Source organism: Sinocyclocheilus anshuiensis, unplaced genomic scaffold, assembly GCF_001515605.1.
Source record: "Sinocyclocheilus anshuiensis isolate Anshui unplaced genomic scaffold, SAMN03320099.WGS_v1.1 scaffold1826, whole genome shotgun sequence".
Lineage (NCBI taxonomy): Eukaryota > Metazoa > Chordata > Actinopteri > Cypriniformes > Cyprinidae > Sinocyclocheilus > Sinocyclocheilus anshuiensis.
Window position 1 is genome coordinate 573,357 of NW_015542582.1, and position 16,211 is coordinate 589,567.

The 16,211-nt window shown below is 38.0% G+C and overlaps 2 protein-coding genes across 3 annotated transcripts in view; one reads left to right on the forward strand and one right to left on the reverse strand.

The window, feature by feature from the left end:
• The window catches only part of LOC107694431 (retinoic acid-induced protein 2-like), an 18,902-nt gene extending 12,741 nt beyond the window's left edge, over positions 1-6,161 (forward strand). The window contains exon 2 of the mRNA XM_016494122.1: positions 2,810-6,161. Coding sequence (XP_016349608.1) covers positions 2,882-4,594 — 1,713 coding nt within the window. The 5' untranslated portion in view covers positions 2,810-2,881 and the 3' untranslated portion in view covers positions 4,595-6,161. The remainder of the gene's footprint in view (positions 1-2,809) is intronic.
• Positions 6,162-9,876: 3,715 nt separating this feature from the next.
• LOC107694433 (polycomb protein SCMH1-like) overlaps positions 9,877-16,211 on the reverse strand; it is a 35,621-nt gene continuing 29,286 nt past the window's right edge. For both annotated transcript variants that reach the window (XM_016494124.1, XM_016494123.1), the window contains one exon: positions 9,877-10,776. In XM_016494124.1, the coding sequence (XP_016349610.1) occupies positions 10,651-10,776 (126 nt within the window). In that variant the 3' untranslated portion in view covers positions 9,877-10,650. The remainder of the gene's footprint in view (positions 10,777-16,211) is intronic.

The window sequence follows — 16,211 nt, forward strand, 5'->3', positions numbered from 1 at the left end:
CATAACCAGGTTGTCTTTCAAATCAAGTGTAATGTAATTTTTCCACCAGAAATTCCGCTATTAAACACTATTTTTAAAAAATAAGCTAAAATAATGTGGGCTAATGTCATGTAAATGTATGTACGAATGATCAACAAGCTCAAGATCACAGTAGGTCTGTTTATAAGATCAAAATCAATTCCCCTATGGAGAAAATGGGATTTTTCAGAATTTTTTAATAATGGAATTTTTGCAACTGTTGTGCTCTGTTGCTGTAATATTATTTTGCTTTACTGAAATAACTAATTTAAAGCGAGTTTTATGCCAGTGAATTTCCAAGTAGGATTTTAGTTTTATTTCAGTATTGACGAAGTCTAACCTCAAGCTCGTAGCAGATTTGTCCATGTTAGTGAGCATTTGATGCTTCCCGTCTAGACAGTGTTAATCATCACATTCCAGATCATACCGGCATCAAAGCTCAAGATTCACTTCATTTTATCTGTATGAAACACTTCCAGTAAACACTATCATTGCAACTGGAAGTTTCACATCTGCTTCTGTCTTTTTTTGCATTTTTGTTTGCCAGCCACATGCTTTTGTAGTGACAGATAAAGTTAGTCATATTCTAAAATATTCTTCTTGGGTATGATATATCCAGAAAAAAAATCAGAAGTTATATTTCAGATATTAATGTGTATAAGGTAATATTCTTTATCCAGAATAATTTTGATTTTAGGGTGAAGTTTGACCTAGACATTTCTTAAGATAATTAATTATATAATTAGATAATTTAGCTCTAATGGCTTGGCAAAGTGTATCAGACATTTTTTCTACATTTTATTGTTGCATAACCTTTAAGATGCAGCAACAGCAGATGGTGTGTTTGGTGGTTCTTTTATCTGTAACGTTTTTAGCTCTGATTCAGTGTTGAGATCTAACCGATCTCACCTGCTGCTGTGAACACACACGCTCGTGCTTCTGTAATGCTGTTTGCATTAACTGTCTCACACTGCAGGAATCCGTCAGCCCACAGAAAGCCCATCTGGAATGCAGTATTTCAGAAACAAGTCATACAGAGGGTTTGGCGACCCACCTTGTTGGCTTTCCAATGCTAGATTGTAATTTATCGACTTTTATCCCCGCTCAGGATTTATTTCCAAGTTTTTGGCTGTTCCTCTCATAGATTGTAATTGGGTAGCATTTGAAGCATGTGTTTGTTTTCCAAAGACTTCAACAAACGCGCCGTTTCCAGCCAAGTTACATCACTCAGCGTCTTTGGCATAGAGAATGCGGAGACTAAGACTAACTTTAAATTAAAGACATGTTTGTGCAAAGACTGATGGGGGAAAAATGCACCTCACACATGTGATGCTACTCAACACAGGGCTGCAGCAAGGACACTAAAGGTGATAAAGCAGGAGAGCGGAGAGTTAATTTTGCATGTAAATGTGCAAACTGAATTTATTTACCTGCTTGGAATGTCAGAAAATTCACAAAATGTGCACAGAATATGCTTCACAATATAATTTGAGACAAAAAAAAACAAAACAAATCTGCAAGGCAGTTTAGAAGTCACGTGTGACTACTTGGAGAGGTCTGATCTTGGATCAGTGTTTCTAAACCGCAGCACTCATCGATTGAGGGTTGATTTAGGGTTGGTGAGAAACACTGTCACTGAGTAATCAGAGAGGAGCAGATGTGTCAAGGCCGTCTGCTTCCTTATCTGACTTTTTCCACTGTTCTTCCGTCAGTACGGGAATGGAAATTCAGTGCTTTAGAAGTGGTTCTGAAATTCACCCTGGGACACAATTTGGTCCTAAATCAGTTGGCAGCTTTCTTTTGTTTTGCAGCTTGCCTGAAAAAATACAGATAAGGCAGTTCTCGCTGTGCTAACATGAGCCTGCCCTCCAACCTTTGTCAGCATTACATGTAGTTTTTGGTATGATTTACTGACAGAGAAAATGTATAATTTTCTGCTGCTATGCGTTTGGAAATGTTGTAGATAAAATTGTTGATAATGTTTTTGGTAGTGAAAACAGAAATGCAAAAGTTGGTTTTAGTGTTGTTTGTGGTTGGTGCACATGTTCAGGTCATCCTGTTTGCAAAAAAACATTGCAATGTTTAATGGGTACTTAACGCAGACTGAAAATCTGCTGCTTTGAAAGCTATTTCTTTGAAAGATTGCACCCATTTCTGCATCCCCTGATCTTTTTTCCCTCACGTTTTTGGCTTTTCTCTCCCTCCCTTGCTCTTTTTATTTCTTCCCATTTCTCTCTTCTTCAAGGTACTCTCTTTTTCCTCCTTTCTGTCTCTCTGGCGTTCTTTCACTCGCTGTGTGTTTGCCAGAGGGAGGTTCACTTCATAGTCTTGGCAGCATTTTGTGTAATAAACTCCACACTAACGCTGGCTCATAAACAAATAAACCTAGGCACTGTGCGACGTAATTTCATCAAATCCTCCCCCGTGCTCTCTTTCCTCCCCTCCCAAGCCAGCGAAGCAGTCTGTCTGTGAGAAAGGCTCCCAGTCTTTGTAAGCTCTCTTCTGGTGTCTCCCATAATTCTGTGTTTGTGTCTGCGAATCCACTCTCGTGTCATGACGTCATTCTAAAAGCTTACAGCTCTTGGTGGACAAAAACAGATGGTTGAACTTTTAGCAGGAAAGGAAACAATGCCTCCTTGGTCCCTTGTTAGCTTTGGGTATTAAGTTATAGAGGACAGGTAAGGATCTATCAGATTATGAAGGTTTACCAACAATTACTATGTTGAGTATTGTGGTTTACATCGACACAGTTGTTGCCAACTACTAATCCACTTCTCCCATTTGATTCTAGGGTTTGTGCTGAAGAAAACCATGAAATCCTCTACTTGCAGCACCTGAAAGAGATTTACATAATCAAGACCCGATGGAAGAGCCGTACAAAGATTCTGTAGCCGTAGACATGGCAAACCCTGAGGAAGAGGTCTGCAATGGTGGATCCGCCGCCACTGATGCAGTTGGGAAACTGGAAGGGGAGACCACTCCAATTATTTCACCCGAGACATGGAATGTCAGCTCTCCAACCATCACAAGGCGATCCCCGTCGCCCCTGCTAACGATACAAGCCACCCCGGTGGTGACCCCGGCTGCTGAGTCTCCCAACGGTGTTGCCCTGAAGGTTGCTACAACTGTGCTCCAGCCAATCTGCTTAGGGGAGAGTCCAGTAGTATTGCCAATCCTTGCTGGACCAGCTGCCCCTCAAGTCGGACAATCAGGGGCCACTTCGTACCTGATGACTAGTCAGGGTCCTGTGTCCCTACCTCTGGTCTTGGAACAACAAGTCCTCCAACATTTGAATCATCAATTGCTTCAACAAACAGCAACTTGTCCTGCCCTGCCGCTGCAGAACAGCATCCTGTGCCAGAACCCTTCTCTTGCTTTTGGAGCACCTCCAGTCCTGGACCAGAAAGGCACAAGTCCAGTGTTGGATACTAGTCTACTGACTCTTCTTCAGAACCCTAACTTTGCAGCCATCCTGCAGGACCTCTTCCCTGGCCAAGGCAACTCTTCTCCCACTTGCCACCCAACGTCTTCCCCGCAAGTTGACCTTGCCTCTGCGTTCTTTCCTCCTCTGCCTCTCTCGCACCCCTACAGCTCTCCACTAGCCCCTCTGGTGCCTCCAGCCACCTTGCTCGTCCCCTATCCTGTTGTGATCCCACTTCCAATGCCTCTTCCAATCCCAGTGCCAATCCCAGTCCCGGTCTCCACTTGCAAGGACTCCAAGGTAGAGGTAGACGTCCCTAAACCGGCTTGTACTTCAAGCAAAAGCACACAGACTTCACCTAGTGACATCTCCCCTCATTTGACATTTACCAGCAAGGAAATGGCAGTAGTCCAACAGTCTCTTCGCTCTTGCTCGTCCCCTGTAGTGACAGATGGAGAAGTGCTAGATTTATCCATAAGGGCACCTCAACCTTCAATCCATGTTGATGTGCCACAAGGGATCCAGCCATTTCAGCAAGACGGTGTCCTTGATTTGTCTATACCTAGTATAAGAAAGACATGCATCCAGACTTGTAGCACATATGGGCCATTGGCCCAGGAGCGGGAGAGGGTGTGCCACCTGGGGGACAATGTTAGCAGTGGGGCTTTGGCTCTTGGGGTTCTCCGGCCAGTAGAATGCACGCCGAAGCTAGACACCAAGCTGCTAAGTGGTTTAGCATCTCTAGAGTTCAGCAGACAGCACAAGTGGGTGGTAGATAGCGGTCACGGTAGCACAGTGGCTGGGGCGCTACATGACTCTGCGCTCACCGGAAGCGGCAACATCGAGATCGTCAGCACGTCGCAGACTGCCAAAGTCATCGTGTCGGTCAAAGACGCCATGCCTGCCATTTTCTGCAGCAACCTAAAAGGATTATCAGGCGTTTCTACAAAGAACTTTTCCATCAAACGTGATGCCAGTCAAGGGGGCTTCGCCACACTTCCCAGGGTCCCAGGGGATCAGCGAGGAGAATCCAGTGACCCGCTCAAAAAGATCTCTAAAAACAGAGGCATCAAACTGAAGAAAGTAAGCTCCCAGGAGATTCATATACTGCCCATAAAGAAGCAGCGACTGGCGGCGTTTCTGCCCAGAAAATAACACATGCTCTCTTGAGAGTGAGAGTGAGAAGGGAAAACCAAGGACATGAGCAATGAAACCGCTACTGAGGTGTAGCTAGGTAAATAACTACTTTGAAAAAAGCTGGTCTGAGAAATTTAACCAGGGTATGATGATGATAAATGCATTCCTGGCAGAAATAAAGCCTAAAGCTTGTTCTCCAAGCTGTTCAAATGATTTAGACTGATGCTAGCCGCCTCTGGTCTGACGGTTGGCATTTGATCCATTCATTATAAAGCAAGTCGACAGGAAAATGCTCCAAGTATAAAAGAACCAATCTGAATTGCCTAAACTGCACTACTACTGATATTTTTTAGCATTAACGCCAGAATCGACTCCCTTCCTATGCATTTTGATTTCGGTCACACATCCTCATGAATGATTCATCACGCGTAATCTGCATTGTCATTAATATGCATGAGATCTGTTTTGAAACCTGGCCAGCTGTCAGTGAGAAACGCAACGTGTAGCCCTGACAAATTCTCCTCTCGCTAATATGATGAATTCTTGCTCTCCTCTCGCTGTTTACACTTGGAGTGCAAGACATTTCGCATTTTTGGTCCTAATGAACTGTAGAAGGGAACCGTGACCTTTTGCTTCCCTAATCACTGTATTAATCAGTGGGGCACTGGAGCGGAGCATCCTCTTTGAAGAACAGGGAGGGGTAAGCAGTTAGCATGGCAGCCTGATAATGACTTGGCAAAGCCCAGTTCTCGGTTTCATTAAGTCTGATGATTGGAGGAAATGGTTGTCAGTAGCAACAAAGCATAGTTTTCATCATCCTCCCTTTGGGGGGCAAAAAGCCTCCCTTCACCCGCCCCAAACTAAATTAAAACTAAATAATCATTGGGGGTTCGTCCCTAACGACAACAAATCTGAGTGAAATGGCTTATTAATGCTGTTTTTATGGCCGTGGGTTCAACTCGGGAGTCATTTTTTAGGTTATAGTCAGCCAGCTGTGTGAACACAAGGAGAGTTTCCCTTGCAACAGTGTACAGATTTGAATGATCCTAATATACCTTCAGTGTTTTAGATGGTGAATTGCCGACAATGGACGTGAAGAGTTCAAAATTAAACATCTATCCCTCAGCAAGCATTAAGATCAGTTTTCCTTCTCGGGTGAGCCTGGTTTTCTTTATACATGTTACTTGTCATGTTGTGCAAAATTCATTGGTGTATGTTATTCTTGTGTTTATTTAATCTTTGATGAAAATGAAGAACTTGGGTGATGTCAGCAAAGTTGCACAAGCAATTGGTTAATATTAAGGCTGTTTAGTCGATGTTTTAAGCTACTGTTGCAGTCTTGCTAATAGATAATGCAGAAAATTTAATGCCAAGTAACATTACAGGATAAAAGGTTATGGCAATAATGATAGAATTAGAAGTGTTACCATTTGAATATGTGGAGATGCTCGAGGGTGAACTTGACATTCAGTCCCAGTCAAAACACCTCTTCAAAAGTGTGTGCTGGTGATTTTTACAATCCATTGCAAACTCCCCTTTAGGTCTGGCCTCATTCCCCTGCTTGATCAAATACATTTTTAATGGAGAAAATTAAGTGCCACTTTTTTTTAACTTTAAACCATTCATTAAGAATTTTAATGTGGATTATGAATGCTGCTTTATGGCACAAAATCTGTGATTTTGTTGCTTTCATGTGGCTGGTGGTTTGATTGATAGCATGAGGGCGTGTATTGAACCACAGGTTTCCACCCTCTCATTAACCTACTGATCATCCCAGTTTAGTAATCAACTTATTAAAATCGTGCTACAGCTGACAGACCCCACATCACAAACTCAACACTGAATCAGCTAAATTAGCCCCATAAGCGCATATATAAAACCCATTTTATTGAAGATTTTTCACATTGTGACATTTTCATGACTACTCTCATTATTGTATATAAGTGGAACTTGATTTACTGAGTTTACTCCTGTTGTTCGAAAGGATATTTTGGGTAAAGTTCACAAAAATGGTCAAGAACATGCCAGCAAGTCATATTGCACCCAAAAATGAAAAGATCTAAAAGAAATCAGATTTTGCTTTAAGAAAATGAGTAGAATCAGAATTCAGAAAGAGCTTTTAAACCTATTTTGAGGACCATTTTTAGTGTTTCTTTTTTTTTTTTTGCACTGTGATAGTTATCATAAACACAATTTTCCATCATGAGAAATAATATTTATATATATAATCAATTTCTCAATATCAGTTACTGTATTTAGTTGACCACAAAATTACTCTCATATTTTTTCTTCTTAATTTAGAGCAGCATTAAAGGTAAAATACTGTCACAATGTAAAAATCCTTTACCATTTTAATTTTTGCTTTTTTGTGCATTTATAATAGTGAGAATTTGGATGGAAAATGGTGTTTATGATAAAATATCACAATGCAAAAAAATTCTGATTGGACTGAATTCTATTCATTTTCTTAAAGCAAAATCTAATTTCTTTAAGATCTTTTAATTTTTGGGTGCAGTATGACTTGCTGGCATGTTCTTGACCATTTTTGTGAACTTTACCCCAAATCTCCTTTTAAACAACAGGGGTAAACTCAGTAAATCAAATTTTATTCTATATAAGGTGTTATATTTCATACTTCATGCAAGTTCACCCCAACCGTAAGATCATCTCCACAGCCAAACCAACAAGAGTCTCATTTGGTCACACATGAAGATTCTGTGTAACGTAATTTTTTGTTTTTACTAAGTCAGTACCAATATGGTGCAGTGGCTCAGATGAGAAGTGACTTGTCCTTCATTCCACTTTCAAAATAATCAAAATGAGCTTCTAGACACACCATCAGTAGTGTCCACAGAGAGAAAGATGAAAGCAAGGCAGGATTTATTTGACATGTCAGTATGAAATGTGCCGTCTCGTGTTTGCGTGTTTGCTTAATGGAATTCTTGCAGAAGGAAAATCAGGAAGGCGTCTTTTATAGTTCACATTGAGCCAGGAAAGGTTTTCATGTAGAACTCTATGAACTTTCTCAAACTATCAGCTTAACAGATTTCCTCCATTTTCAGACTACATTCAAGCCTTGGGTTTAATGTGTTTTTAAACTCTAAAGCCTTGCAACAATGTCCTTCCTCAGTTTTTGTCTTGTTTTCCCGTACAAATATCTAAACATTCTTAAATCAAGATGTATTCAGTGGAGAAGATATATATATATATTGTGACTTTGTGCTTAAAACAAGAAACAAGTGATCTGCCAATAGAGTAAGAAAAATAAACTTGTTCTCCTTTTAAATAAGTCTATTTTTATTAACCCATTGGTAGATGTTTTTTTTTTTAGTTTACGCAAAGAGTCACTAAATTGAAAACTATTGAAAACTATTAAATGCATCTTAATTTAAGAATGTTAGGAAGAAAGTCAAATTTTGCATTTGGAAAAAATCATTTTCCAGCATGTGATACAGTATATTCTCACTCTTCTCAGATCAGAATAAACCATGACCGTTTCTATGATGTGAATTCATTTGTGTCAGACGATCCTCTAACTCTTTTATAGGTACTGACATTTTAAGTATTGAATGTCTGTTTGTTTTAACATGAAGAGCTTTTGTAAACAACTGAATGGGTAAAAGAATGAAACAGAGTCTGGTGATGTTTTAAATTATTTATTTATTATTTGTATCGTTGAAAATGTGTACGTGACGAATGCATTAGCTTTAAAAATTTCATGATTAAAAACGTCTCTGGTATCAAGATCGAAGAGTGTGTGTGTGTTTTTTCATAACAAGTATTGATATTCAATCATTTGATGACTCTATATGGCACAACATTACGAATACATGTGATTTTTTTTTTTTTTCAAAAAGTTTGACAAAGGAACTGAAAAGTCGAAACGATCACATTCACGACTAACTTGAAATGCTACGTTACAAAAGATGGGAAAAAACCTGAGAAGTTTTAAAGTAAAGCAAGGCAATTTGAACATAGCTATTTAAAATGGACGTCTCCTCCCGGTAAAAAGCGCTGGAAGGCAGTACAAGGTATATTAAACAACGAATCCCAAATAAACAACCCCCCGTAACGTATCGTCACGCTTCCCACCTCCATATACAACATGTTTAGCTTAAAATAGTTCTTCTCTACAAAATTGTACATTCCTGTTGCTGAGTTTTATGGTTAAACCCATAATACGCCATTGACGTCTGATCTATCGATGAAAATGATCAAATATCAACATAAACTTCGAGATAAAGCCGGAGGAAAACACGCCGGCGTTCACATTACATCACATTCCCACTATTTTAGTGATATTTCTAATGAGGCTTCTACAGCGACGCTTCATTGAAATGAACCGGTTTTGACGACTTTCCTGTCCTCGAGTGGTAAACTCGTTCATTTCTCCATCACATGCTGCGTTTAGTTCTCTTGAATACTGCTCTGCGGCTGCTGTAGGTGTCAGGTTAACGTCTAACCCTGGCTTCGCAACACTTCGTAACACAAGTCAATTCAAACATTCCCCAGATAAGAGCTTGACGAGTTTCTGTAACAAAACCGAGGCCAACTCAAACAGCGTTATCTCCTCGGAACGCTCTGGAACATCCACACTCGTGACACTCGAGACTAAACTCGGAGTCGAAAGAGAAAATACACAGCGTACGGGAAAACTATATTAGATATACGACATAATGAAACTCGGATATTGAGGTTTTTCAAAGCAGAAGGGCATTTCACTGATAAAGATTACAGTATTTCATTACTATTTAGGCTTAAATTTAAGATTTATGTATTTAAATTGCATATAAAAGTTTAGAATTCACAGTTTTAACATTAATAAACAATGTGATGTATATTTGTCAGTCATACATAAATGAAACAGGTCAGATTTCTGTAATAGTACTAATAAATTGAATACACAATAACCAGCTTTATATATTATATATATATATATACACCCAAATAATTTTGATCTCATACATTTTAACTAATTGAGTATTGCTTGTTCCACTCCTAGTCATATTTAACCTTGTTTATACTTTTAAACTGAATAAATTTAATTGTTTTCACAATTAACAATTTATGCTGATTCTAAGTGATTTGAATAAATGCATTTTGAAAATATTTAAATGATCAAATATAACCATGCAATGATTTTGAGTGCAAAAATCTGTCCCGTTTTTAATTTACGCATGACTGACAAATATAAATTGCATTAAGTTTATTATTATTATTTTAATGTTAAAACTGTGTAATCCAGAAGGATGGAAATTTTATATACAATTCAAATACATAAATGCCAATTTTAGGCCTAAATGTTTTTTTTGGTTTGTTTTGATTGTTCTGATGTGATTTACTAAAAATCAATATGTGCCAAACTGGTTCACAATATGCTATTAATATTGTTTTGATGTTTTGAAATAGATGTTTGGAGCGAAAACATTGAAGATTTACTTGTGAACGCTCTTAAATCTAATCTCCAACCAAACAAAAACAAGCAGTTTAAAGGGTCTGTTTGGTCAAAAATAATTTCGCCAATGTAGCAGAATTGCATGAAAACGAGCAGCGTGAACATTCTACAAAACGTCTCTTTTTGTGTTCGACGGAAAAAACAAAGTAGTACGGGTTTGGACCGTAAATAATGACGATTGGCCGAACTTTTCCTTTGAGGTTACGAAACATGATGTGTTTTGTTTGAACCAAATACACAAATTAAACGCAACTAAAAAGCAAGTTTTCAGTGGCTGTAAGTGATTCCAGAAACACCTGTGGACTAGTATGACGTCACAGGGAGGTAGAGCGATAAATAGCCAACATCAGACTCAAGAACCAGCACTATCGGTGAGCTACTCGGCCCGTAAAGCGTCTGCATCTTTGTGGAGACGAGATGGCAGGAGATAAGACCCATCCAAACGCACCTTCGCTCCCGTTCGCTCCCAGAGAGCGGCACTAGTGTTCCTCAGAGTGTGCTCTGGCTGCAGATGAGCGTCCAGGTGTGTGTGTTTATGTAGAGCAGCACACGGCGGTTTCCCATCAGCCCCCTCTGGAGCAGCGTGTCGATGTGGAGGTGAGGTTTCTGTCCGTGTGCTTCACTGCTTGCCCTGCTTGAGTCTCTCGATGTGGTGGCAGAGTTTGAGCGCCGGTCCGAGTTTCAGACCCATGTACTTCATCACCATGTCGCTCCTCAGTAACATCAGAGCTTTACCGTCGATCTCCTGCAGACAGAGTTTTACCATGGTTAACTCTTTCCCCACCAAACATGGAGTTTTCCGTTATTCATGAGACGGTTGCTGCATCCCAATTCGCATACTATCCATCCTAAATGTGACCCTGGAGCACAAAAACAGTCTTAAGTCGCTGGGGTATATTTGTAGCAATAGCCAACAATACATTGTATGGGTCAATATGATCGATTTTTCTTTTATGCCAAAAATCATTAGGATATTAAGTAAAGATCATGTTCCATGAAGATATTTTGTAAATTTCCTACCGTAAATATATCAAAACTTAATTTTTGATTAGTAATATGCATTGCTAAGAACTTCATTTGGACAACTTTAAAGATGATTTTCTTAATATTTAGATTTTTTTGCACCCTCAGATTCCAGATTTTCAAATAGTTGTATCTCGGCCAAATATTGTCCTATCCTAACAAACCTTACATCAATGGGAAGCTTATTTATTCAAAAATTTGTGGTCCAGGGTCACAAATAGTATTCGAAAATAGAATTAGTATGTATGCTGAAAAGAGTAGGCTATGCCAAAGATTCCCAGATGGTCTACTACTTGAGATTAAAATTCGAAGTGCAGATCGATGCACACTCTAACGGCTAATATTGCCCACAACACATTGCACGGTGGAGAGGATTCGATTAGAACTTCAAACACGCATAAAAAGTGTTAAAAAACTACAAACATGGCGGATATGCGAGACCGACTGACAGGCAGAGAAAGGGGTTTGAGTGATAAACAGTCAATGTCTAACCTGATTAAAAATGTTTATTTAATGTTATGCGTGTTATTTCATCTGCAGCAACATTGTGAACTTTTATAATGATACGTTTGGTCATTAACTTTTAAATGCATCATTATGCAAACACATGAGCAGAGTTCTCGGCATTATAGACCCGTGACTGGCATATCAACGTCTGGCATCTCCTGAATGAGTCTTGAATGTGCCGATCAAAAACACCAACCAGGAAGCCGCAGAAACGAGCGATCTCATATGTATGCATGCGAAAAAATAATGCGATCATCAACACTAACCGCATATAAATGAAAACTGCCTAATGTTACAGAGTGAAATGTCAATCCAGAAAGTGGTAAAGGACTGTGCAAGATTTGGGAGTGCTGATGGAAGCCATCTACTGCATCTTTGCTTTGATAATATTACTGAATATGGTCCAGATGCAGTATTTGACAAAAATGCGATTTTCTTAGCTTTTTTCTCAATATAGCTTTGTTTCCACCCACCTACTTTTATGCGCATTTTGGAATATCGCATTAAAAAAAACCCCGCTGAATGGAAACGCCAAGATGCATATAAATTCTAAAAATGCGCATTAAAAACGTATGCGCACAATTGAGAAATTGAGAAAAATGCGCATAAACTAGGGCTGCACGATAAATCTAAATGGAATCGAGATCGCGATTCGACAGAAGCTGCGATTGTCATGCGTATCTTTCAGTGAAGCACGGTTCTGTGATCAGCAGTAAATCTCCATCCAAAGGCCAGAATTGCATTCGATGAATCGTGCAGCCCTAGCATAAACTATGATGGAAACACATTTACCGAATAAATTCCACCATGCGTATCAAATGCGACGGGACGGGATAACCTGACTAATCAGCGGACCGATCTCGCTGCACAGCATCTAAAATGTTGTTTTCGTCATTCTGAAATGCCTGAGCAAAGTCTGTTGTCAAAGTATTTCTGTATAATTGTCTTACACGACTGCGTTCCCAAACAGCAGCATCCACCTCTGAAAGCAATGACAGCATTTATTGTTTCATCTGCTCGCTCTGAGGCATTTATCAAATCATTATACAAGTTATATACAGTGGCTTCTCCTACTTTTCTTAGTGATATACAGCGCCGGTTGATCAGGAAGTGACGATTTTGTTCTCTTTGACTTGTTGGATGGAAATGGTGCTTTATTCGCAAATGTTTTACGCGATATTCCAGCTTTGCACACAAGTTTAAATCGCATCTTTGGATGGAAACATAGTGTTTCTTTTTTATGAAACCCACCTACATTCAAGTGTTGATAAAAAAAACAATGCTTGAAGCTAGAATAAAACTTTTTTTGTTGTTGTTTGAAAGTAGAGGGTCTGATCTTTATTTTGATGTATTGCAAGTTCAGATATTCATACAACAAAATATTCTGGGGGCCATGAAAAGTTTGTGAAAATCAGCAAAAACACTGGTAGTGGCTGGCAACTTTTTTCAAAAAAGCGTGCTTTATTCGCAAATGTTTTACGCGATATTCCAGCTTTGCACACAAGTTTAAATCGCATCTTTGGATGGAAACATAGTGTTTCTTTTTTATGAAACCCACCTACATTCAAGTGTTGATAAAAAAAACAATGCTTGAAGCTAGAATAAAAGAGATTTTTTTGATTGAAAGCAGATGCTCTGATCTTTATTGTGATGTATTGCATGTTCAGATATTCATACAACAAAATATTCTGGGGGCCATTAAATTTTAGTGAAAATCAGCAAAAACTTTGGCAGTGGCTGGCAACTTTTTTCAAAAACGCTGGCGGGGAAAGTGTGCAATAGGGCCGTGCAATTAATCGAAATACAGTTTTGATTTTGATTTCGGCCTCCGACGATTATGAAAATACAATAATCGAGATAAAACGATTATTGCGCCCCATTCCGCCCCCTTTTCTAACGGTGCGCTTTCGCTCCTCCTTAAAAGCCCAATTTCACACGCAAATCAGTAAAATCATGTAACGCGACTTTTGAAAAATGGGATGCAATCGATTTATTAAAGTTTATTAGATTTATTCATGTTTTTAAAAGCGATAAAGACAACTTGCGCTGTTTCTCAGGAGGATTTCTGTGCATGCGCTCAGAGACAGAACAGAACATGGACATGTAAAGTCAACTTTTAGTTCAAGATGCGCGCCTAAATGGTCAAATACACGCAAAAATGTGTTAAAATGCGGCGCTTAGTGATTATTCACGTAAACCATCGACGGTTGCGTAATAAATGAACATAATGAGTTGAGAATGAAAATACACGTGTAACAGTAAATTGGATCCATGCGGCTCTTAAAGTGACAGCGGCCTATTTTCCTGCTGCCGACTATGTGCTTAATATTAATCAAACAACAAAAGACAAAGAGAAAATCAATCACTGCTCTGCTCACAAAGACTTTTGTAGCTTTAATAAGAAACAAAGAAAGTTTAATTCTTACAGTGAATACTATGCTGTTTACATTTGATTATTCATTTCTATAGTAGGCTTCTTATTGAACAGCTACTTTACACTTGCATTAGCCTTAAAAACCCTTCAATCACAGTTTGTTTCATTTGTATCTATGTATTTGTCCTTTCCTTTTTTTATTACTGACAGTTTAATTGTTTTCAATAATTTTGAGGACGTTTTGTTTGTTTGTTTATTAATAATATTAGTTATATAGTATAGTATATATAGTCTCCGATTGGTGACCCACATCTGATGCTAAATAAATTTAAAGGGATAGTACACCCAAAAATGATTCTGTTATCATTTATTAACCACGTTGTATCTTTCTCTTTCTTTCTTTTGAAGAATGTTGTGGTCTAAACAACATTGGACCCCCAGTGACTTTCATTGTATGGACAAAAACACTGAGATATAATATAATATCATGATAGACCAAGTATCTTCTTTCCAGAGAAGAAATGGATCCATTTTTGGGCAAAATTTCCCTTTAATTCATACACTCATTTATTGATGCAGTGAAGACTGTCTTGTTGTTAGTTCAATAACAGTTCGACATCTCAGCACTGAATTTTACAATATTTCTGCTAGTGTGTTTTAGTTGAACATAGAGCTGATAATCACAAAATAATTGAGGGTTAATAAATGCAATAAAAAAACAGGTCAGGTATGAATTTGATTACTTTTAGATTCTGCTTGTTATTTTACTGTGCAAGCTACTTAATGCAAAATACAGTCTAATTGGCCTTTTCAAAACCAGTCAGCAGTAAATATATAATGAAAAAAATACATGTATTTTTTTTATTTAGTTATAGTATTTACTATTATTTTATAGTAAATAAACTTTATAATTTTAATATTACATACTTATTTAAATAAATGTATGTTTTGAATACCTTTCAGTTCATATTATTTAAACAACTACAAAATAATGGTATTTATGACAAAAACATTAAGGATCTCAGTTAGCATGCACATAAATCTATACTAAATATTTCTAGTAAAACCTTATAAACACCAAACTGTAAACATAGTGACGAGCTATTCATAATTCATACTGCAAAATAAGTCATTATCCTTTTAAAAATGCAGTCAGCTGCAAATAAATATTAAATATATTTTAAGTAAATAATTTAAAATGCATTGTATTTATTATTTCATAGTAAATGAAGTGTTTAATTTTATTATTATACATTTATAATTTTTTTTTTAAATGTATTCACTACCTACCAGATTATATAATTGAAACAACTAAAAATATGAGCAGTATTTACCTGATATCTATGACAAAAACATTAAGAGAATGCAGCAGAAATATTAAAATGCATTTAATATAATAAACATTATTTAATGAATATCCATAATTAATATTAATTATTTATTGATAATATTAATTTTATTAATAAAGAATATTTTAACGATTTAACTGACAAAGAGTCAGTAAATAATTTAATTTACTGAAATAAACCGTATGAATTAACATATTTGCTAAAATTAATTAGGCTCCCCACACATAATGTAATCGAGAGAATATTTTAGAAGAGCGTGTTTGCTTATTGCTCACTTTTTAAGCCTGAGTGTTTGTTTGCATTTTGCATTTTGTTTATGCATTTGGCAGATGCGATTTGCATTGCATGTAAGTTTTTATTTTAATTTTTTATTAATTACTTGATGCATTCCCTGGGAATTGAACCCATAACCTAGATGTGAGATTTCACACGATAAAACCAGCATTACTTTCACACTATTTTAATACTAGCACTAAAGAAAGGAGTTGATTTAGTAACGCTGTTGAATGAGTTACTCCTCAACACAGGCACAGCTGTGAGTCTGTCCAGACGAGGTGTGTGTGAGTGTGTGTGAGTGTGTGTGTGTGTGAGTCTGTCCAGAAGAGGTGTGAGTGTGTGTGTGTGTGCGCATGAGTGTGTGCGCGAGTGTGTGTGTGAGTGTGTGTGTGTGTGAGTGAGTGTGTGTGCGTGTGTGTGTGTGCGTGTGTGTGTGTGTGTGTGTGTCTGTGTCTGTGTGTGTGTGTGCGTGTGCGTGTGCGCGTGTCTGTGTCTGTGTCTGTGTTTGTGTGTTTTACTATATGTCCTGCAGTGACAGCCTTAGAGGTCAGGATAATAGTTATGCATGGCTTGATCAGATTTGTAGAAATGTAGCATTGCATCAGTGTCTCAGCAATGGATGCTCTGCAGTGAATGGGTGCCGTCAGAATG